This window comes from Podarcis erhardii (genome assembly GCF_964252035.2).
Source record: "Podarcis erhardii genome assembly, chromosome: 15".
Lineage (NCBI taxonomy): Eukaryota > Metazoa > Chordata > Lepidosauria > Squamata > Lacertidae > Podarcis > Podarcis erhardii.
In genome coordinates this window covers 38,838,423-38,863,351 of record NC_138505.1, presented here as the reverse complement: position 1 = coordinate 38,863,351, position 24,929 = coordinate 38,838,423, and the positions used below count along the sequence as shown (strand labels likewise).

The following is a 24,929-nucleotide window of genomic DNA, read 5'->3' as shown; positions in this document are numbered from 1 at the left end:
GGGATGTGAAAGGGGATGCAGAACTAGCGAAGGGATCTGAGCAACCTAAAGAAGTAAGGAATGCTGAGGTGTGACAAGGGAAGGTTCTGTAGGTATGCAGAGGGCCGCAAGGCCAGCTGGCTAGGCCCAGCTGGGCTATCTCCTTCCAGCCGTCTCGCTGCGAAGACCCATCAGTCTCTGGTCCAGTGTAAATCAGAAACCTGGGCTTCAAAGCCAGGGCATACTATTTCAGCAGAGAGAACTGCGCACACAGGATAGGCGTGAGGCTTGTGGAAGCATACTACAACTACGGATTTATTAATCATAAATCAGGACAAAGAAATATGTTGTCCCTCTCTTTGTCTTCTCAGAGACACAGAGAGAAAAGCAAAAGCTATACACACAACAGAAGTTCCCAGCAAGCTGTGCTGGTATGTAAACAGACATGTGACATGCAACAGTTCCATGTCTGCTCCTTAAGGTGGAATAGAAATCTTAACAGGTTCAAGAGGAAAAGGCTGTAGCAGTGAAGATGGGAGTCAGCTAGACCAAATTTTAGGCTGATTTCCACACCTCAATTATAATATAATAGGGAACCTGCCAGATGTGATAAGCTCTTTCATTTCCTAAGTGGCAGACAAAAGCACTTCCTTTTACCTCCTTCTCGCTCTCCTTTGATTCTTCTCAGCTTTCCTAGGCATCAAGTTCAGCTTCACCTGGTGGAAACTTCCATTTTTCAGATTCTGCTGTGGTGTGTCGTTCCTTGTCAAGGGCCTCTATAAATAGCCACCTGGTAATGGAGTCTGCTGAAATGGCCCTCGCGTCTGGCAGAGGGACTTTGCAGGCACATCCAGGTTGCTTTCTGAGATGGCTATTGTAACTAAGATGCATTTGAGCCAGTTGGGAAGGAGATCAGCAGGGAGGTGAAGGTACAAGAGAGACTCGTGGCAAAATGTTGTAGTGTGGAGTTCACCATTTCAGCCACTCCATGCCTCCCCCCTCCCAACAACAGCCCATCTGCATTATACATTTAAAGCAGTATTGTGCCTGTTTAAACAGTTATGGCTTCCTCCGAAACATCTGAGAACTGTAGTTTGTTAAGGGTGCTGAAAGTTGTAGGAGACCACTATTCCCCCCTCCCCCCACAAAGCCACAATTCCCAGAATTCCCTGGGAAGAGGGTTTGATTGCTAAACCATGCTGGGAATTGTAGCTCCATGAGGGGAGTAGAGGTTTCCTAACAACTCTCAGCAATATTAGCAAACTGCATTTCCAGAAGTGGTATGATACTGTTCTAAATGGTTGTTTATTTATTATTATTATTTTGTAAAAAACTTTTCTATGCTGCTATTTCATAGAAAATATCAAAGCGGTTTACAACAAAAGCACATAAAACCATACAATAAAAACAAGATAACAAGTTAAGACACCAATTTAACCATTGTGGGAGGATGAATTCCTAATTGCCTGCATAGGTTTGGAGGAAAAGAAAAGTTTTCAGCAGGTGTTTAAAAGTTGGCACAGAAGGTGCCCACTGAATCTCTCCTGGCAGAGTGTCCCCCAGGGTTTGGCCAATGACACCAAAGTCTCCATTTCTTGTTGTCAAACGAGCCTCATCAGTTTGGGAAACAACCAGTGACATGCTTCTGCAAATGATCTCAGCGACTGAGCTGAGATATAAAGGTGTAAGGTAAAGGGACCCCTGACTGTTAGATCCAGTCGCGGACGACTCTGAGGTTGCGACGCTCATCTCGCTTTATTGGCTGAGGGAGCCAGCGTAGATTCCGGGTCATGTGGCTAGCATGACAAAGCCACTTCTGGTGAACCCAAGCAGTGCACGGAAATGTTGTTTACCTTCCCGCCAAGGTGGTACCTATTTATCTACTTGCACTGGCGTGCTTTCTAACTGCTAGGTTGGCAGGAGCTGGGACCGAGCAATGGGATCTCACCCCGTCGCGGGGATTTGAACTGCCCACCTTCTGATTGGCAAGTCCTAGGCTCTGTGGTTTAGACCACAGTGCCACTTGCACCCCTTATAAAGGTGTAGGTGGTCCCTAATATACCCTGGGCTTAAATTATTCAGGGCTTTGCAAATTAATGCACAGATGGGACCCTGGTTTTCACTTTTATTCCCAACAGCCAGTCATCCAGCATTTCATGGCACACTCAATCTCCACTGGACCGTTATTTCTTTCTTGCCTGTCACACTGAAGGGCTAATTCCTAGTAAAGTGTGACCGAACCTCAGGGGCCACATGGGAAACATCCAGAAAGGCTTCCTTAGAGGATCCCAGTGACTGAGGTGGAACTTAGTCAGGCGGCACTTAAGGTACGTTGGACCCAAGTTTAGATCGTAGATCGTAGAATTGTAAAGTTGGAAGGGACCAAGGGAGTCATCTAGTCCAACCCCTGCAGGGGTCTTTTGCCTAATATTGGGCTTGAACGCACAACTCTGAGATTAAGAGTCTCATGCTCTACCAACTGAACTGTCCCGGGGGTTAGGGCTTGTGAAGATGGCAGACCCTGTTCCATTTGCAGAATTCATCTGAACTAACAGTTGAATCTTCTTTCCACCACTGGTGATGAGTCAACCACCACCACTGCTGCTGAGGGCAGCAGGCTATCTTAGGAGGTGCAGCGAACTGGCTAATTCAGGGGACTTGGGGAAAATGAGATGGGGAAGTACTGTAAGGCCCCTAGCATCTGCTGCCTGAGGCAGCTGCCCCACTCTGCCTATTGTTAGGGGCCAACCCTTCAAGAAAATGATGTATTTGTTCCCAGAAGTGTAGAAACTGAGATACAGAGGATAGGTGTGAATAGGCTTTGATCAAAATGCAGAAGGGTTTAATTAAGATGTAGGTAATGTCAAGTGGCTGAAAATAAACAGAACAGCTTTTTATAAATAGAGAGGATGAGATCGAAGCCAGGATGACAGATCTCATGAGTGATTTGGCACGGGAAGTTGAGGAATGCAGTTTTAATGACATAAAAATGAAAGCCTTTTTGAAAGGAGCCTGCAAATTTCACTTTTTCTTTTTTCACTGCAAAGTCTGCTGGTATTGTCTGAGTCATCCTTGCTAGTAACAGGTGCCATCAAAGTCTTAATTGTTTTGGGGTGGTGTCACAGTATTGCATGTCTGCTCTCCCCAATAATGATAAGTATTAAATTGGTACCTTGAGGTTTTGAGGCAGACAGTACCATGTTTGATCTTAATCTGTTGGTGGGCCTCTGTTGTTTCTCCACAATATGCACCCTCCCTCCATCTAGCTGGCTTCTTAACATTTCTGGTTCAAATCATCCTGGTTTAGCATCAATTGGTGTTTCACTATCCAAGGCAGATTTTTTACTCCACTGGGAGTTTTGTTTCCTTTGTGTTTAAGAGCTACCATTAACTTTCTCAATAGGAATCCCTCTCTCTCTCTCTCTCTCTCTCTCTCTCTCTCTCTCTCTCTCTGTGTGTGTGTGTGTTGAATCCTAAGGGGGTGGAGATGTTACAGAAACCTCTCCATGTGCTGAGGAGGCCCCAGGACCATGCAGTCATCTCTTGCCTCCCACCATGCTCCTCTGATGTTCACTCGTTCAATGGACATCAGAAAGAAGTCTACTTACATACAGAATCTATATGTTAGCTGGTGCTCCAGGCCTTGACATTTGCTCCTGAAGGCTGTCTAAACCAAGTCAACTCAACCCTATATGTGGTTGGGTTGACTTGGTTTAGACCCCACCCTGCCAAGTGTGGGGCAGGTAAGACCTGACTCCCTGCTGAAAGCAGAGTTTGCTGGTGCTACGAATTAGCTGACTGGTGGCATACTACCCAGCCCTGTGCTTTTGCTCATGCTGTTTGATTTCAGACCACAAAAGCAAAGGAAAGCAGATCACCTGCCATCATTGCGATATCAGGGGATTGGCAGGTGAGTGGTTCCACCTTCCTCTCAAAGTTGACCCAAGGAGGGTCAGCAGCAGGATCCAGTCAGCTGCCCCTAATATATAGTCCCAGTGTTACCTCTTCCTTCACAGGAGGCCTGGAGGTTCCTCCTTTCGGGCAGAGATCTGGAGCCCAGCTTTCTATCGGGGCCTTCTGTAAGAGTAACTGCTTTAGGACAAGATCATCTCCAAAAGGACACTCCCCCTTCAGAGCCGTACTCTGGTTGGTTCTGGGATTGCGGGGTGGGGTGGAGAAATGCAAATGAGTGAGAAATCAACACAGGGCCACCATTTTGACCTATAGGCCTTCACTGAGTCATAAAATGATATTTGGCCATAAGAAGCAACCTTCCCCAGTGTTCTTTAAAAGCTCTACAATGCATGGCAGATAATTTGCTTTGAACAGGGGCTGAATGGGAACAATGAGCAGGGCCTCTAAGTTACATTTTCCGCAATTTATTTTCTGTTGCTTGCAGTGGTGGAATGCCGAGGAGGTGTGGTAGACAGCATGCAACGATTCACGAGCTTGCCGGTGTACCTCCCTGTGAGTTACCACATCTCCAACACCGACGTTTCCTTTTTCCTAAAAGAAACCAACCAGGATATCATGAGGAATGCTAGCTTGCAGTCTCGAGTGGAGTCTTTCCTTGTCTACAAAGCCACCAGCTTGCCGGTGTTAAATGTGACATATGGCCCATTTACTGTGGAGCAAACGGTGCCTCCAAACCTCCTCCTGACATCCACTCTGTTCAGTTTTGCCAACGAGGTCGCTTTTAACTGGAAGCTAAGATCACGTGTTATTGACAGCTCCATATATCCCATCAGGCCCAAAGTCCAGGCTTTGTTCTACATCGCTGGCAGAGACTGGGGAGACTATGAACCATCGGAGATCCTGCCCTGCGTGAGGATGATGGCCTTCCAGGAGGATAGAGTAGCTGTTGGCAGTTGTCGGTTGAAAGGTCAGCTGGGATTGTGCGTTGCAGAGCTGGAGTTCTCCCCAAGCTGGTTCAACTCTGCATTAACATCTCTGCCGCCACCATTGGCCCCAGAGTATCAACCGATGGCGGACTCTTTGGAAGGGATCACCGTGGAGCTTTTCTATTGGGTGTATGCAGAGGAAGGGGAATGCTCTTCAGAGGACCAGAAACTTGAAAGCTTTCATCATCTGGAAGGGCAAGAGGAAGCACAGATGCCTTTGGCATCAATGGAGAGGATTGGCAGTGTTATTCTTTACCCAACGCAAGATCGGCTAAAGAAGTCTCTGCTGAATCTTGATGATAACCTTGTGCTCTCTTTACCACTCAGTCCTGTCAAGGAAGGTGACCTTGTCATGTTTCATGTATCCCTTGCCAGCGGGTCTCTAGCAGATCAGTTTACACTAAGGTAAGTGTTGTGGTTTTTAAAAATGTTTTTCTCCCCTCAAAAGATATGTATGTGCTGTCATAAATCAACAGAGCAGAACCCACTTGGGTTGGCTGGCTCATCCTTTGTATCATCAAACACAGAGCTGGTCAGAAGGTAGGCTGTTGAGCCCTAATTCATTTCTGCAGCAAAATCCAGGTGTGTTACATGCTGGATGGAGAAGACTCTGCTTCTGCTGTAGGTTTTTAGCACAGTGTCCTCCTCATCTTCCTGAAAGCTAACTGTGGATGTGTAATGTGTATGCACACAGGGGTCCACATAGATAGACTGCATGCCAAATTCATGGAGGAGAAGACTGCTGAGGGTTACTGACCATGCAGGCTGTGATCTGCCTTCACAGTTGGAGGCAGTGATGCTTCTGAATATCAGTTGCTGGAAGACACGGGAGGGGAGAGGGCCACAGTGCTCAGGTCCTACCTTGCAGGTTTCCCACTCACAGGCATCTGTGAGAGCTGGAAGCTTGGTCCAGCAGGCTCTTCTTATGCTCTTGCAGGTTCTGCACCCAGTTTTAAAGCTTACATGGCTGCCAATTATTTACCAAGCTAACTTCAAGGTGTTGGTTCTGGTGCACAAAGCCCTACACAGCTTGGGACCAGGATGTCTTGAAATGTTGTCTCACCCCTTGTATATACTGTTGATCACTGCACTCTGCAGAAGAGGGCCTCCTGCAGGTACCAGCTTCTCGGAGGTCTGTCCTTCTGATACAGGAATTGGGCTTTTAAGTGTGGTGGCATTGGCTATTTGGAAGCCCCTTCCATTGCACATCAGATAGATGCTGCCTCTGTTATCTTTTCAGAACCTCTCAAAGGCATCTCTCTTCCAACAAGCCTTTTAAGTTGAGATACTAGCCATGAGTGCTATGCTCTGCTTCCACAGCTGGAGGCTGCAGTGCTTCTGACCACCTTTGCTGGAAACTGAAGGATGGGAGAGACCTTCTCTTGTGCTCTCTTTGTGGCCTCCCCTCTGAGGCATCTGATTGGCCACAGGATACTGGCCGAGATGTGCCATTGGCCTGATCCAGCAGGACGTCTCATGTTTGTTTGAGATCTTTGCCCCAGTCTGTATCTACATTGTACTTGAAATTGGTGTTGTTGTTTTTTGTATATGATAATATAATTTTATAATAACAATTAATTATTTGTACCCTGCCCATCTGACTGGGCTGCCCCAACCACAATTGTTTTTATATATGGAATCATCTTAATTGTTTTTATGGTCGGTGTCTTTTATTGTGAAATCACTTCTGAGATATTTTATGGGAAGTGATTCATAAATGGAATCTAATGAACAAATAAAGCGCAGAGACCAGCCACAACAGCAGTGTGGATAGTAATGTGGATACTCTCCTATGGCTAAGTTAATTAACACCTGCACTAACGAGACAGGGAACCACTATTGTGATTCAGGCCAGATATCTTTATTTGCTCATCAAGGAATGTGCCAAGCATTCTGAACCTGAGAACATTTTAATTTTCTTAAAGAATATCCAGCCTGTATCATTTATATCGCCTTCTTTTTTTGCTGTACCCTTAACTGTCAGCATCTCAGATCAGAGCTGTGTAATCTCAGAAAGAAGCTGGAGCTCAACTTCTGGGGAATAAAAGGCCGAGAGGTAATTGGAAAGTGTTGCATGCTGAGAAGAGCGTTAAGACACCAGAAAAGGAAGAAGTTATAACTGGCAACTTCAAGAGAGACATGCTGTGCCTACTTTTAACATGGATCTCAAAAGGCAGCAAGAGCGATGGAATTTTATTTATTCATCCTTGGATCGCCTCTCCACTGAAAGAGGAGACCAAGGGAATGTACAGTTAAACACCCCCTTACGAAAGAATATATTACTATCAGAGGTGCACCCAACCCCTGCTGGGGGCGCAGGCCCAGAGGGATGCAACCTCCCCCCCCCCGAAATCTGTCTCTAGTTATCTGTGTAAGGTCCTAAGTTTAGACAAGAGCTGGGCGCTGGCCAGTTGGAGAAATGGCCAAGTGGCATGGTGGTAGACGGCTGGAGACTATGGGTGCGTGACGTATGTGTGTATGGTGACACACTGGCACTGTTGCAGTGAGAAGTTTGTTTTTCAGGGGTGTGTGCTGATATACCTCCCTGCCAAGGATGCAAGAGACCCTGGGTATGGCTGGGTATGGCTGTGATTATTATTGTTATTATGTCAAGCATTATTATTATTATTATTTTGCAAATGTAAGAAAGAGTAAAGAATGAAAGAATAACAGCTCATATGAACAATAATACTCCATCAGTCCTCATTCTTTTTTTTCTTCCAAAAATTTTATTCATTTTATAACACAAATAAACAACACAAACAAAAAAACAAACAATACAAACAAATTATTGTCTTGTCCTTATTTTTTCTAAACATTGTTGGGTGGGCTTCCCCAAGTCCCCCCTATCTGATTTTCATTTTACCTTATCTTTAGCAGTTTACATATATCATACCAATTTTTTTTATTCACGCTTAAATTAACCATAAGAATCTTCACATTTTATCACTTACAAATAATGCTATTTTAAAATTCACTCTCTTCTACTTCTAACCCTACAGCCTATATCCACTTCCAAAGCTATTCTAAGATTTAAATATTAACATATTTTTTTCAAATATTCCTTAAATTTCTTCCAATCTTCTTCCACCATCTCTTCTCTCTGGTCTTGGAGTCTCCCCGTCAGTTCAGCAAGTTCCATCATCTTCATCTGCCATTCTTTGATAGTTGGTAAATCTTTTTTCTTCCAATTCTTCGCTAGTAATATTCCTGCAGCAGTTGTGGCATACAGAAAAAAAGTAACATCCTTTTTGGGGATTTCACCCCCCACTATACCAAGTAAAAATGCTTCTGGTTTCTTAATAAATGTGTTTTCCAACACTTTTTTCAGTTCATTATAAATCCTTTCCCAGAAACCTTTTACCTTGGGGTACGTCCACCACATCCATCAGTCCTAATTCAGGCCCATCTGAACAATACATTTAAAGCTGTATTGTATAACTCAAAAGAGTCATGGCTTCCCTTAAAGAATTCCCCTCCCAGAGCTACACTTCCCATAGTTTCCTGGGAAGGAGAATTTATTGTTAAACCACTCTTGAAACTGTAGCTCTTTATGAAGAATAGGGGTCTCCTAACAACTCTCAGCGCATCCACATTTAAAGCACTCTTATGCCACTGAAAGAGTCATGGCTTCCCCCAAGGAATCCTGGGAACTGTGGTTTGTAACGGATGTGGAGAGTTATTGGGAGACCCTCCACTGCTCCCTTCACAGAGCTGAATTTCTTGGAGTGGTTTAATAACCAATCCCTCTTCCCAGTGAATTGTAGCTCTGCTATGGGAATAGGGGTCTCCTAATATCACCTAACGGGACGCGGGTGGCGCTGTGGGTTAAACCACAGAGCTTAGGACTTGCCGATCAGAAGGTTGGCGGTTCGAATCCCTGCGACAGGGTGAGCTCCCGTTGCTCGGTCCCTGCTCCTGCCAACCTAGCAGTTTGAAAGCACGTCAAAGTGCAAGTAGATAAATAGGTACTGCTCCAGCGGGAAGGTAAACGGCATTTCCGTGCACTGCTCTGGTTCGCTAGAAGCGGCTTAGTCATGCTGGCCACATGACCCAGAAGCTGTATGCAGGCTCCCTTGGCCAATAAAGCGAGATGAGTGCCGCAATCCCAGAGTTGGCCACGACTGGACCTAATGGTCAGGGGTCCCTTTACCTTTACTTTAATATTGCCTAACATATGTGACAGACTGGATTAGAGAAATGGGGGGGGGGGGGGAGAGAGACCAGGGTCCTGTGTGACAGCAGCCAATGCTCATCTCCAAGTAAGATTTCATGATGATGTTCTCTGTCTAGTAAGGCTTGCAATCAAGATGTTATGGGAGCCCTTTTCTTATGCCACCACCTGCTTTATTTTACTGTTCCCATACAGCTTCATTGCCATCCATTTTATCCTCTGCTCTCTGCTCTACCCCCTCCAAGGAAATGGAGCCTAGGGATTGCGTCAGGCATTGGACACCCACTAACCAAGGTTCATATCCTGCAAGGAGCCCCACTGCTGATCCCTGGGGCTTCCTACTCCCGTACTTTGCTGACACTCTCTCTACACTTCCACTTTCCAAGCAGGCAAGCAGTGTGGCAAGAGTGAGGAAACAGAGCAGTGTCCTCTGCTTTTCTTGTGCCTCCCTGCTATGGCCAGCTGTGTGTTTGGGCCTGGAGAAGGCAAACGAATGAGTAGTGGGGACAGTGTGTTTGGAACTGCTGACCACTGACCCCATGTGGTGAGCCACGTTACTGCAGCTCCTCATTTAAGAGTCAGGAGCTGCTGTCCACTGCCCCGTGTGGTGAGCCTGCGGCATTACAGCTTCTCAGGGAAAAAACTTCTGTGCCTCTGGCTCTCCTGGACAGGAAATAGTATAAGAGGGCTTTTGGGGGTACAGAGTCCCCTGTCTCGTTTGGCCCCTAATTTGTCCCACATTTGAGGTTATAAAAATAAAAATCAGCATTTGTGCCCTCACCCAAACTTGCTTGTCTTGTGCGCAACCAAAATTGCCCCGAAGGCGGATGAGATTGCTGCCCTTTGCCAAGAGGCCTTTGGACTGGGTGGGCTACAGCTCTGGATAACTAAGCACCTTCCACAGGGTTTTTAAATGTCATCCACTCTTATAGGGAGAATTTATTCACCGCACAGTTTACACATTTAGCACAGAATTACACAACAGGAAATAAAGACCATGGCAGCTCCTACATCTAATTTATACAAGTTTCCTCATGGGCTCTCCTTATTTTTTCAGTTGATTAGTAATGTCCATAAAGACCCAGGAGGTGTTTTATATATAGAATTTTTCTGTCTTTCAGTCAGATATATATGCAGGAGTATGTTTGCCGTGGGAGATAGAGTATTCTTTTTTCCTTACTTTCCCAAGTATAACTGATTGCTTTTAATCATGTCTGTGTGTCAGCAGAGTGTAATGTGTTCCATTTCAGGCAACACGGGGTTATAGATCAAAATGGCATTCAGTTTTCTCTCTCACTCTGGTGCAAATAGACACAATCTACATATTTGTGTAGGGGCTCATTTTGCCCCATTTTGCAGCGTTGCCTTGAAGGTTAGGGCTGTAGTTAGTGCATAGGACCCAAATCTATGGGGCCATGGTCCCTTTGCCCCCCCTAAAATATTGAGGGGGTTACGCCCATACAGTGGTACCTCAGGTTAAGAACTTAATTCGTTCTGGAGGTCCGTTCTTCACCTGAAACTTTTCTTAACCTGAAGCACCGCTTTAGCTAAAGGAGCCTCCCGCTGCCAGAGCATCAACATGGGCCCCCGAACAGCGCAAGAGGAGCACCCAATCACACTCACAATGTCCAGCTTTGTAATTGGGACTCTGTACAGTGGTACCTCAAAGGGACGCGGGTGGCGCCGTGGGTTAAACCACAGAGCCTAGGACTTGCCGATCAGAAGGTCGGCAGTTCGAATCCCTGTGACAGGGTGAGCTCCCGTTGCTCAGTCCCAGCTCTTGCCAACCTAGCAGTTCGAAGCACATCAAAAAGTGCAAGTAGATAAATAGGTACCACTCTGGTGGGAAGGTAAATGGCGTTTCCGTGCGCTGCTCTGGTTTGCCAGAAGCGGCTTAGTCATGCTGGCCACATGACCCAGAAGCTGTATGCCGGCTCCCTCGGCCAGTAGAGCGAGATGAGTGCCGCCACCCCAGAGTCGGCCATGACTGGACCTAATGGTCAGGGGTCCCTTTACCTTTACCTTTACAGTGGTACCTCAGGTTACAGACACTTCAGGTTACAGACTCTGCTAACCCAGAAATAGTACCTCGGGTTAAGAACTTTGCTTCAGGATGAGAACAGAAATTGCGCAGCAGCGGCACAGCAGCAGCGGGAGGCCCCATTAGCTAAAGTGGTACCTCAGGTTAAAAACAGTTTCAGTTTAAGAATGGACCTCCAGAACGAATTAAGTTCTTAACCTGAGGTACCACTGTATTGGCCTGCCTTAGACACCAGCCTCTTAGATCTCATTCTTAGACATTCAGCAAGCAGGTGCCATAAGAAGCATCTGCTAGATCAGGCCAAAGATCCATCTAGCTCAGCGTGCTGTTTGCACTGTGGCCAAGCAGATGCCTATGGGAAACTTGAAAGCAAGACAGGAGCACAACAACACAGGTGACTTCTAGCAACTGGCATTCAGAGGCCTACCGCCTCCAACAGGGCAGGAAGAATGGAGCCAACATGGCCACCAATGGCCCATCTTCCATGAATCTATTTATTATTCTTTTAAAGCCATCCCAATTGGTGACCACAGGAGAGAATCTCAACCTTGTCTAGAGTTCTGAGAAACTGATGTGGGTGCCTGTCACAAAATGGCTGCCACACAATGGTTTCAGTGTAGGAGAGGCAGAGGAAGTGCAAGTGGGAACTGAGTAAGAAGAAGAAATATTTCCCTGCGCATTGTGGATTTTTCGGGGGATCTTTCTCAGGTGCCATAGATGCCATACTGGCACCTGAGAGTGTCATGTTGGCATCCTTGGCCATAAGGGTCTGGGCACTGCCAGTGGTGGTGTTGCAGCTTTGAAACGTTCTTCCTAATTTGAGAACTGTGAGGCCTCCCCTCGAACCTAGTACAGTGGTGCCCCGCAATACGAATGCCTCGCAAGACGAAAAACTCGCTAGACGAAAGGTGCTTCGCAAGACAAATTTCCCTATGGGCTTGCTTTGCAAGACGAAACGTCTTGCGAGTTCTTGCAAGATTTTTTCCTCTCCCCCCCCTTTTCTAAGCCGCTAAGCCGCTAATAGCCGCTAAGCCGCTAAGCCGCTAATAGCGCTAATCCGCTAATCCGCTAATAGCCGTGCTTCGCAAGACGAAAAAACCGCAAGACGAAGAGACTCGCGGAACGAATTAATTTCATCTTGTGAGGCACCACTGTATTTGTTTCCGCAGCCTTTCAGCGTTTCACTGACTGAAGCCTTTTTGCCGCTACTGCAGGTTTGTTTTAGTTTTCTTTCTCCCCCCCCCCGCCCACTTTAAACAGGCTATGTTTTTCACTGCTGTATTTTAGCTTTTAATGGTGTTGTTTTAAACTGTGCCTTTATGAGTGTTTGATGTATTTTTATGTGTTTTTGCTGTAAGCCGCTGCAAGTACAATGGAAAGCGGGCAGAAGAAAAATAAATAATGACATTCTTTGGCTGACTCGCAGCCCTTTTCACGTCTCCTGCTGAGTGCACTCAGGAGGGGACCAACAGGAACAATCCTGACCCACCCTCATGCACTTAGGGGAAGGGCTGTAGCTCAGTGGTAGGGCTCTGACTTTCTGTGCCAAGCGTCCCACGCTCCAGCACCTGCGTGTAAAGCTGGGAAAGACCTCAGCCTGAAATGCTGGAGAGTGTAGCCCTGGGGTGTCGAAACTTTTTTCAAAGAGGGCCAGATTTGATGAAGTGAACATGCGTGAGTTGACCTTTTTTAAGGACTGAAGGCTGGGACACGGGTGGCACTGTGGGTTAAACCACTGAGCCTAGGTCTTGCTGATCAGAAGGTCGGCGGTTCGAATCCCCACGACGGGGTGAGCTCCCGTTGCTCGGTTCCAGCTCCTGCCAACCTAGCAGTTCGAAGCACATCAAAAAGTTCAAGTAGATAAATAGGTACCACTCTGGCGGGAAGGTAAACGGCGTTTCTGTGCGCTGCTCTGGTTCCCCAGAAGTGGCTTAGTCATGCTGGCCACATGACCCGGAAGCTGTCTGCGGACACACGCCGGCTCCCTCGGCCTATAGAGCGATGAGCGCCGCAGCCCCAGAATCGGTCACGACTGGACCTCATGGTCAGGGGCCCCTTTACCTTTACTTAAGGACTGAAGTTGTTGAGCTTTTTAAAAGATTGAAGTCACTGAGAAGTCGATTTTACCCCAGGAAATAAACTGCCACAGGGGCCAGATTAAACCGACCGGTGGGCCGGATTAGGCCCCTGAAATGGACTCTGGACATGCCTGGTGTAGCCAGTAAAGAACTAGATAGACCAATAGGCAGTTTCCTATTCAGGGAAGGCCCATAGTTCAGTGGCAGAGCATGCAGAAGGTCCTAGTTTTGATCCCAAGCATCTCCAGGTTGGCCTTGGACCCTGGAGAGCCACTGGGAGTGAGTGTAAATCCAGGTATGAACAAAACAAATTCCTTCCAGTAGCACCTTAAAGACCAACTAAGTCAGTTCTTGGTATGAGCTTTCGTGTGCATGCATACTTCTTCAGATACCTGTAGAGTTGGTATCTGAAGAAGTATGCATGCACACGAAAGCTCATACCAAGAACTGACTTAGTTGGTCTTTAAGGTGCTACTGGAAGGAATTTGTTTTGTTTTGACTATGGCAGACCAACACGGCTACCTATCTGTAACAGGTATGAACAGTTTGGGATGCAGTGGATCTCTTACTCAGCCGGCTGATTTCCAGCTCAGCCAGGCTCAGCCGGCAGTAAGTCACTGGCTCAGATGAAGCTATATCTCCGTAGCTTGCTCATCCCGGCTGAGCTGAAAAAAGGCCCATTTTGTGGGTGTGGCAGCAGGGGGAGGACTTAGGCTGCATCCTAAACCCATTTAGTTTGGTCCTATGGCCTGGCAACCCAGCACAATACACTAGTTTAAAGGCTTGTGTTCCTTCTGCCAGGCTTAGGCAGAGCAGCAGCCCAGCTACTGAACGGGATTTGGGTCTGGTGCAATATTACGCTGGTTTAGCTTACTCTGGTTTGCTTTATGCCAGCGTCTTCTGTATAGGATTGCTCTAGATTGCGTCTTCTGTATAGGATTGCTCTAGAGTTGAAAGAATGTGGATCTGCCAGTTGTTGAAACCTGTGGGGGGGTGGAGTCAGGGTCTAGGCATCCATACCCTTCTCCTGGAAGTAGGAAACTCATTTATGATGCTGTTGTCCTGCAGGATGGCCTTGGAAACTCATGCAAGTGCTTTAAGAAAGGGGAATAAAACTAAATGCATTTGTCTGTTATAATCCCAGCAAACCATTTCAGATGGAACTTTTTGGTGCTTTGTATGTACTGTAAGGAGGTAACTTGAAACGTTCAATCATTCTCTAGCTATAAAAGCTTTTAATTTTTTTACAAAAAATATTTTTGGGCATTTATTTCTCTCTTTTCTAGTGATTCCACCCCTTTCCCTTTTTGTATAATAGGAATCGTCTATGGCTTTGTAGCAGTTTCTCGATAAATGGCTTTTAAGATTGATTAATGGCCAAAGCAAAGCAGAGGCCCTTAATCAATCTCAGCAGACGTTTATTGCTTTTGTATGCTACAAAGTGGGCAGCAAGAATTATGTCTTAATTCACCAGTGCAGACGTGCACCATTGTGCAAGGTGCGTGGGGTGGGGAGGGGGAAAGAAATTCAGTCCCAAAGTTAGCTAGGAAGTGCCAAACCCCATTTCAACCTCCCCTCGTCTATCTCTATAAACTATCAGAGTCTGCAACAAAATGTTGCAGCATGGAATGCTCCCTGTTTCAGATTCCAGCTGCTCAGTTTTCCTTATGTAGGGAACTGTAGTTATTAAGGGTGTCATGAGTAGTTAGAGAACCCTTATTCCCATCACAGAGTGGTGATTCTCAGACTTCCCCAGCAAGACAGATTGATCGTTAACTGAGAATTGTAGCTCTGCGAGAGATCCATGGATATTAGCTAGAACCTCCATGTTCAGGGCAGTGTACCTCTGAAACCCTGTTGCTGGGGTCTCAATAAGGGGGAAGGATTGTGGATTCAGAGTGGGAGGCAGAATTGCCCTCAGAAGCACTTAACCAGGAAGCACTTCTGCTGCAGGAGCTGGTGGTACTTGGACCTCTCTGGTCTTCAGATGCCAGGATGCCTCACCTGAATCAAAGAGCTTCACCCCAGAACCCCACGTGGAACCTCAGTCACTGCTGCTGTGCCCAAGTAAGGTTGGGTCCCTTTAAATCAGGCATAGGCAAACTCGGCCCTCCAGATGTTTTGGGACTACAACTCCTATCATCTCTGACCACTGGTCCTGTTAGCTAGGGATGATGGGAGTTGTAGTCCCAAAACATATGGAGGGCCGAGTTTGCTTATACCTGCTTTAAATGAAAAGCCTCCTTCCACTGAAGGCAGAGCTAACTACTCTTGGAAGATTCAGGGCAGATAAAATATATTATTTCCCCACTCAGTCTCATTGCGTGGTGAGTTCCCGCCCCCCCAGTGGAAATAATGACACATGACACAATTATTAAGGTTATTAATTATTATTATGAATTATTAACTAGGAACTCCCCCGGGGTCACCGATAGAGCGCATGCCTTAGGCCCTCACCTCCCTAGGCTTCAGACAGGGCCACTCCCCCCCCTCCGGAATCCTTTACCGGACTACCCTTCAATATGTGGGGCAGGTGATGGCGCTACCTCCCCTCTTCCATCTACAGAGCAATACCAATGCCTAACCGCCAATACTCAGAAAGTTGTGACGATTTGCTACGAAAAACCAAGTGGCTGGTGCCAATTTGCCAAGTGGAAAAAATTCCTACCAGGCCCCTCAATGGCGAACAACCAAGGTCCACAGCAAGGTCAAGGAACGAAAACCTTATAGGGTGGGAGGGTGGGAAAAGTAGGAACAACTGGCAGGTGGGGAAAGAGGGAGATCCCCAGTTGCGTCCTGCCTTAAATAGGGCAGGCCACGCCCCCAGAGCCAGCTGATTGGCTGGCCAGGGAATGACACAGCCAGGAATCTCCCCAATCGCGCGGGGCTGGGCTGTGAAGCCCACAACCACCTCCTTCGAAGGGCGGAAGTGGCTTAGTTAAAGAAGGCAACTTGTTCCCACAGGAAGAAGTGATGGCACCAACCTCGATGCCTTTAACAGAGGATTAGGCAAATCCATGGAGGAGGAGAGGGCTATTGATGGTTACTAATTCTCGGGTATGCTCTGCACAGTTGGAGGCAGCAATCTTTTCGAATACCAGTTGCTGGAAAAGTGCAGGAGGGCAGAGGACTCTTGTGTTTCGGTTCTGCCTGTGGATGCTGGAGCAGATGGGCCATTAGCCTGATCCTGCAAACTCTTATGTTCTTAAGTTCATAAGACCAATGAGAGAGAGGTGCTGCTCCTCTGGACGGCTCAGCTTGAGGATGACTGGTGCTGACTGAAACGCCATTTGGGCCTTGCTTTTACAGGCTCTAAAAGGGACCCTGGTGGCACTGTGGGTTAAACCACAGAGCCTAGGACTTGCCAATCAGAAGGTCGGCGGTTCGAATCCCCACGACGGGGTGAGCTCCCGTTGCTCGGTCTCTGATCCTGCCGACCTAGCCGTTCGAAAGCACGTCAAAGTGCAAGTAGATAAATAGGTGCCACTGTGGCGGGAAGGTAAACGGCATTTCCGTGTGCTGCTCTGGTTCGCCAGAAGCGGCTTAGTCATGCTTGCCGCATGACCCAGAAGCTGTATGCCAGCTTCCTCGGCCAATAAAGCAAGATGAGCGCCACAGCCTCAGAGTCGGTCATGACTGGACCTAATGGTCAGGGGTCCCTTTACCTTTACCTTACAGGCTCCAGCCTGGGCCAAGCAAAGAACTGTCCATTGAAGTCATGCCTCATGGAATCATAGAATTGGAAGGGACCACAAGGGCCATCTAGTCCAACCCCCTGCAATGCAGGAAAATTTCCCCTGATGTGGGGGCCTTGAACCCATGTCCCTGAGATTAAGAATCTCATGCTCCCTTGGTTGAGTTATCCATGGTGGTAGATTCGCCACCACTGAGGCTGCCACTCAAAACAGGACATTAATGTTTGGTTGTAAAGGTTGTGTATTTTTTTAAAAAAATCTATAGAATTAATAAACCCACCCACAGAAGAAAAATACAGGCAAGAGAAAACCAGCAAACCCAAGCAGGCAAGGCTGTGTGTACGTTATGATACACGAAGGCCATTAGACTGCTCCAAAGTGTAGGGAATAATAGTCAAATATTTGTAATGTTAATGAACACGCAGACATGGTTTGTGAACTCTCCTTTGCCGGGTCCATTCAGCAGTTATAAATATATAATGTGACATGCATACAGTATGAGAGGGAAAAATGGAAACTATAAAAATGCAAATGGGGTCTTTTGGGGCGGGGTCCACGGTGATGTTGTGGGGGGTGTAACAGGGTTATTTTTCAGGAGACTGTTATGCGGGGATTGTTCCTTTTTGTATTGGCTGGCAGAGTTGCATAAAACCATCTGAATAATGGCTTTATGTGCTTAGAGGATAATTTATTATCTTGCCTGGGATGTGCAAAGAGTGTTTAACTCCATTAGGAGATGGAAGGGACCAACTCTGAAAGGGGGAGGGAGAAGGGGAGAGGTTCGCTGTTGTGCGACTAAAGGGAATCTTAATGAATATTGTGGGTTTTAGGAGGCAAAAAAAAGGAAAGGAGAGGAAATGTTTTAGAACAGACAGAGGGCTCATCCACACTACTGTTTGCCCTGCTGCTTTCCCCTGGGTTCAGCTCTGAATTAGAACAAAAGGCAGTTGGGTTTTCCATGGATTGGCATTTGTTCCAATTTAGTGCTAAAGAGGGTTTTCTGGGTGTGGGGAGGTGTGCACAAGGCCATGACAAAACACCTACGCCACATTCACCATTCCATTTTCCCGTGGCAAAAATGGAGGGGCAGTTTTCTAAATAAAAACTTATTTTTAAGTTTTTGGGCAGGTGGGAACATAGAAACAACACTTCTTCTAGCGCTGTGTTGTCTACACTGACCGGCAACAGCTTTCCAGGATTTATCATAGAATCATAGAATCATAGAGTTGGAAGAGACCACAAGGGCCATTGAGTCCAACCCCCTGCCAAGCAGGAAACACCATCAGAGCACTCCTGACATATGGTTGTCAAGCCTCTGCTTAAAGACCTCCAAAGAAGGAGACTCCACCACACTCCTTGGCAGCAAATTCCACTGTCGAACAGCTCTTACTGTCAGGAAGTTCTTCCTAATGTTTAGGTGGAATCTTCTTTCTTGTAGTTTGGAACCATTGCTCCATGTCCGCTTCTCTGGAGCAGCAGAAAACAACCTTTCTCCCTCCTCTATGTGACATCCTTTTATATATTTGAACATGGCTATCATATCACCCCTTAACCTCCTCTTCTCCAGGCTAAACATGCCCAGCTCCCTTAGCCATTCCTCATAAGGCATCGTTTCCAGGCCTTTGACCATTTTGGTTGCCCTCCTCTGGATACGTTCCAGTTTGTCAGTGTCCTTCTTGAACTGTGGTGCCCAGAACTGGACACAGTACTCCAGGTGAGGTCTGACCAGAGCAGAATACAGTGGCACTATTACTTCCCTTGATCTAGATGCTATACTCCTATTGATGCAGCCCAGAATTGCATTGGCTTTTTTAGCTGCCGTGTCACACTGTTGGCTCATGTCAAGTTTGTGGTCAACCAAGACTCCTAGATCCTTTTCACATGTACTGCTCTCAAGCCAGGTGTCACCCATCTTGTATTTGTGCCTCTCATTTTTTTTGCCCAAGTGCAATACTTTACATTGCTCCCTGTTAAAATTCATCTTGTTTGTTTTGGCCCAGTTCTCTAATCTGTCAAGGTCGTTTTGAAGTGTGATCCTGTCCTCTGGGGTGTTAGCCACCCCTCCCAGTTTGGTGTCATCTGCAAATTTGATCAGGATGCCCTTGAGTCCATCATCCAAGTCGTTGATAAAGATGTTGAATAAGACCGGGCCCAAGACAGAACCCTGTGGCACCCCACTAGTCACTCTTCTCCAGGATGAAGAGGAACCATTGATGAGCACCCTTTGGGTTCGGTCAGTCAGCCAGTTACAAATCCACTGAGTGGTAGCATAGTCAAGTCCGCATTTTACCAGCTTCTTTACAAGAATATCATGGGGCACCTTGTCAAATGAAATCAAGGTAGACTACATCCACTGCGTTCCCTTCATCTACCAGGCTTGTAATTCTGTCAAAAAACGAGATCAGGTTAGTCTGACATGACTTATTTTTCAGAAATCCATGCTGACTATTGGTGATCACAGTATTCCTTTCTAGGTGCTCACAGACTGTTTGCTTAATGATCTGCTCCAGAATCTTCCCTGGTATTGATGTCAGACTGACTGGGTGGTAATTATTTGGGTCCTCTCTTTTCCCCTTTTTGAAAGTAGGGACAACATTTGCCCTCCTCCAGTCTGCCAGGACTTCGCCTGTTCTCCAGGAATTCTCAAAGATGACTGCCAGTGGTTCTGAGATCACATCTGCCAGTTCTTTTAAAACTCTTGGATGCAGTTCATCTGGCCCTGGAGACTTGAATACATCTAAACTAGCCAAGTATTCTTGTACTATCTCCTTAGTTATTCTGGGCTGTGTTTCCTCTGCTGAATCATTTGCTCCAAATTCTTCAGGTCGGGCATTGTTTTCTTTATTGGAGAAGACTGAGGCAAAGAAGGCATTGAGGAGTTCAGCCCTTTCTGTATCCCCTGTTTGCATTTCACCATCTTCTCCTCTGAGTGACCCCACTGTTTCTTTGTTCTTCCTTTTGCTACGAACATACCCATAAAAGCCTTTTTTGTTGCTTTTAACCTCTCTAGCAAGCCTGAGTTCATTCTGTGCTTTAGCTTTTCTGACTTTGTGTCTACACGTGCTGGCTATTTGTTTGAATTCCTCTTTGGTGGTTTCCCCCCTTTTCCATTTTTTGTACACATCCTTTTTTAATCTTAACTCAGTTAAAAGTTCTTTAGATAACCACCCTGGCTTCTTTAGGCACCTTCCATGTTTCCATCTCATTGGTATTGCCTGAAGTTGTGCTTTTACTAGCTCCCTCTTAACAAACTCCCAGCCATCATGAACTCCCTTTCCTTTTAGTATTACTGTCCATGGGATCTCACCCAGCACTTCCCTAAGTTTTATGAAGTCGGCTTTCTTAAAGTCAAGAAATTGAGTCCTAGTATGCTTGGCTGCTCCTTTCCGCTGTATAGTAAACTTCAGAAGAGCATGATCACTCGCGCCTAATGATCCTTCCACTTCTACCCCACTAACCAGGTCATCAACATTGGTTAGGACCAGATCTAAAATGGCTGTTCCTCTTGTTGCTTCTCCCACTTTCTGGACAATGAAGTTGTCTGCAAGGCCAGTGAGGAATCTGTTTGACCTTATGCTCTTGGCTGAGTTTGACATCCAGCAAATATCCGGGTAATTGAAGTCCCCCATTACTACTATCTCCCTTCCTTTTGCATGCTTGGCCATCTGTTCCAGGAAGGCATCATCTATGTCCTCCGTTTGGCTTGGGGATCTATAGTAAACTCCCACAATGAGGTCCCTGTTATTCTTCTCTCCCTTAATTTTGACCCAAATGCTCTCACTTTGGCTTTGAGGTTCTAAATCTTGGATCTCTTCACAGGTATACACACCCCTGACATATAACGCCACTCCTCCTCCTTTCTTGTCTGGTCTGTTTCTCTGAAATAGATTGTATCCCTCCATTATTACATTCCAGTCATGGGACTTATCCCACCAGGTTTCAGTGATGCCTATTATGTCATATTTAGTTTGCTGTACCATGAGCTCAAGCTCATCTTGTTTATTACCCATGCTTTGCGCATTAGTGTACAGACATTGAAGTCCATTAATCATTCCCCCGTGTCTCTTATTTAAGGATTTTTCCCTCCCATCACTAGGTCTGCATGCTGTTTGCTCCATTCGGTCTATGACATTTGGATGATCATCTTCATCAATTGATAGACTCCTACCTTCAGGAGCACTGTCTTCCTCCCCCACATTAGTCAGTTTAAAGCCCTCCTGATGAGGTTTCTGAGATTTTTGGCAAAAACATTCCTCCCAATCGTTGTGAGGTGCAGCCCATCTCTTGCCAGAAGTCCATCTTCAAGAAACTGCAGTCCGTGATCTAAGAATCCAAACCGTCCCTGTTTACACCATTTGCGAAGCCAGCTGTTCACTTCCGCTATTTTTCTCTCTCTCCCTGGGCCACGTCGTTCAACTGGGAGGACAGATGAGATGATAATTTGTGCATTTAATTGCTTCAATTTCCTGCCCAGGGCCTCATAGTCTCTTTTGATCTTCTGGAGGCTATTGCTTGCAGTGTCGTTGGTTCCCACATGAACCAAGAGGAAGGGGTATTTGTCAGTGGGTTTTATGATTCCTTGCAGTCGTTCAGTTACATCTTGGATCTTAGCCCCGGGGAGACAGCACACTTCCCAAGACTTCTTGTCAGGCCCACAGATCACTTCTTCTGTTCCCCTCAGTAGTTAATCGCCTATCACCACTACATGCCTCCTCTTAGGTTTGGTCGGGGTTCTTCTGTGAGCTGTCCGTTCCAAGGTTGCCTGCACGTTCCCTGAGGACTGACTTTGCTGTTCGTCTTCATATACCTGATCAACTGTAATGAGGGAGAGATCCGCAAATGGAGTCTGCTCTTCGTCTTCCATGCTAGGGGAGAGGACCTCAAAGCGATTGTGTATTTCTAAACAATCAGAGCGAACCCTGGGCTTCCTACTTCTTTGAGTCACGTTTCTCCATGTATCTGGCTCCTGTGTTGGTGAACTAGCCTCCTTCTCAGGGGAGTCCCCTGTCTCCTCCTTGGTGGAGACGGTGTGCTCTGTTGCTTCCAAGAAGAGCTCCAGCTCTCTAATTCTTTGGAGGGTAGCTACATGTTCCTCCAGTTGCTGGACTTTGTCTTTTAAGAGGGCAATCAACACGCAATTGCTGCAGGTAAAGCTGCCTGCAACCTTTGGCAAGATGGCAAACATTGTGCAGGAACCGCAGGCGACTGCAGCTGTTCCCTCACTCTCCATCTTGAGAATGTGTCGTTGGGGGTGGCTACAGCGGTCCTCCATCATAAGAAGCGTGCAGACAGGACAAATAACTCCCCCCCCAAAACCCCTAGGTCTCCCCCAACAAACGTTTGAGACTAGCTCCCCTAAATCTAAAAGATGGATCAAACTGTGCGCGCTGCCCTGCAAGCTCTGATAAGCTCCTCCCACAGTTAATCACCTACCTCAACAGAAACCCTGCCCCCTCTGACCTTTGCACAGGGAGAGCAGCTAATCAGCCACAAAGAAACACACAGAGGAGGAAACCCTTTTTGCTCCTTCTTCAGCTGCTGCCCTTCGTATGGTAGGATGGTTTATACACAGCCTTCTCTATCCTCCATCCAAGGCAGCAAAGAGGTCTTCTCAGAGTTGAAGACACATTCCAGCCAGGCAGAAACTCTCAAGAAGTGTGTGGTGCAGAGCCGGCATGGGGTGTGACTAGGGAAAGGGTGCCTATCTGTGGAGAGTTTTGAGGGCCAGGCAGAGAGACTTGAAGGGCAGAGTGTAACCCCTGTTGCAAGGCTTCTCTTGGACTTCCTGTCCACACTTGGCAGGGAGCATTCAACTTTGCTGGGTCAAAAGTTGTGCAAGCCTATCCTATCTGTTACATCTCTGCATTTACCTCCGCAATCTAATTAGCACCGTTCTCTCTGTGTGGAAATAGGCAATTAACCCTCTGGCATCAGATCACAAAATAGTGTTATCTCTGCATTCTCCTCTTCGGTGTTGCAGATTACTCTGAAATTATTATGAGGTGTGCCATACGACAGTGGTGTTGCCTTGCAATAATCACTCTGGCCGGCGGGAGGAGTGATAATTGGCCTCCACAGTCACTTACGGACTCTCTGTTAAGACTGTGTTCATGGAAGGCAATCTTACTCGGCCACGAGTGATTGCCAGAGAAGATTAGGAATCAATATCCACAAACATGTACCCATGCGCCGAAAGGATAAATGCATCTGTAGCGAAGGAGCGCAGAATGTATTACAGAGAACATAAAATGTTGACTCTCTCTCTTTAGGTTTTCCTTTAATAACCAGAGGTCTTTAGAGACATGGATGGCATGGTGGAGATTTTTTCCCCCCTGTAGAAATTAATTCTTTATTGAATGTGTTGCGGGGTTTTTAAAACAACAAATACCAGCAAAGAACAAATACACTGTTAACTGGGCTGCAGGAAAAGGAATTCTTCAGAGATGCCCTGTTCTCAGAGAAAAGTACTGTATTATTATTATTATTATTATTATTATTATTTACACGTATTAACTATTATTTTCTCAATAGATTTTTGTCACTTAGCCATGAAGCTCACCTTCAGTCAGGGTCTCTCTCTAGGTCATCCCAAGACATTTTGCCACATGACAAAACAGAAAATAGTGTCCCAGGCCAGTCGTTCTCCCCCCCTCCTTCCCCCCCCCGCCTGAGGTGACTGGAGACATTTCTCAGAAGGCCTGGTGTGTTGAAGGCAGTGGAAGAGAAAAAATGAAGGCGGAGAGGACTGCCCTGGCCTGGACCTAAGCCTTGTAGGGCTTTAGAGGTCATTACCAGCACTTTGAATTGTGCCCAGAAACAGACTGGTAGCCAGTGAAGCTGTTCTAGCAAAGGAGACTTCTGCTCCCTGTAACCATCCCAGGTCAACAATCTGGCTGCAGCTTTTCAGAGGCAGCCCCACGTACTGTGTGTTACAGTAGTCCGAATGGGATGTAACAGAGGCATGTGTCGCCGTGGGACTAACCGCTCTGGAAAGCAAGAGCCCTTGAACCCCACATTGCCGTGCAAAAGCACATAGAATCATAGAATCATAGAATCATAGAATCATAGAGTTGGAAGAGACCACAAGGGCCATCGGGTCCAACCCTCTGCCAAGCAGGAAACACCATCAGAGCACTCCTGACATATGGTTGTCAAGCCTCTGCTTAAAGATCTCCAAAGAAGGAGACTCCACCACACTCCTTGGCAGCAAATTCCACTGTCGAACAGCTCTTACTGTCAGGAAGTTCTTCCTAATGTTTAGGTGGAATCTTCTTTCTTGTAGTTTGGAGCCATTGCTCCGTGTCCGCTTCTCTGGAGCAGCAGAAAACAACCTTTCTCCCTCCTCTATGTGACATCCTTTTATATATTTGAACATGGCTATCATATCACCCCTTAACCTCCTCTTCTCCAGGCTAAACATGCCCGGCTCCCTTAGCCGTTCCTCATAAGGCATCGTTTCCAGGCCATTGACCATTTTGGTTGCCCTCCTCTGGACACGTTCCAGTTTGTCACTCTCCTTCTTGAATGTGGTGCCCAGAACTGGACACAGTACTCCAGGTGAGGTCTGACCAGAGCAGAATACAGTGTCAATGGATGGCCTGGATGGATTTCCCATCCCTCACACCTCTTAGGATGCCGCCCAGAACCTGCCCTGTGCAGCATCTGGCTGAAAAAGCTTCTGATATCTCCACCAGTCTCGGAACAAGATGATGTGTTAAGCGTGAGTGTCAAAACTTTGTGAGAGAAAGATGCTGAACTGAGCACCAGCTTGTAAAATTACTTTGAAAAATTAAAAAATTCATAATCATGGAAGATCTTGTTCCGTTGTTGCCAGAGAGGAGAAGTTCATGTCAAGTCACAGGCTGTCTGAGCCTCTTTCCAAAGGCTGTGAACATTTCACACATCCTTGCACACCCCTCCCCTCTTGTTTTCCAATTAGAGTATTGCAATAATTACAATAGAATCTGTTGGCATTTCCATTATGAACCTTCTGCTCTCAGTGTGGTATTTGCATGTATGCTCTTAAGTTACTGCAATGTGCCTGTACGGGGGTCTCAGACC

General features: G+C 46.6%; 1 protein-coding gene across 2 annotated transcripts in view; it reads left to right on the top strand.

The window, feature by feature from the left end:
* Positions 1–24,929, top strand: part of TMEM132B (transmembrane protein 132B) — a 404,412-nt gene that overhangs the window by 112,103 nt on the left and 267,380 nt on the right. The window contains exon 2 of one of the 2 annotated variants that reach the window (XM_081842228.1): positions 4,379–5,285. The exons of the other annotated variant lie outside the window; for it this stretch is intronic. Within the exon in view, the coding sequence (XP_081698354.1) occupies positions 4,379–5,285 (907 nt within the window). The remainder of the gene's footprint in view (positions 1–4,378; positions 5,286–24,929) is intronic. 2 annotated transcript variants of the gene reach the window in all.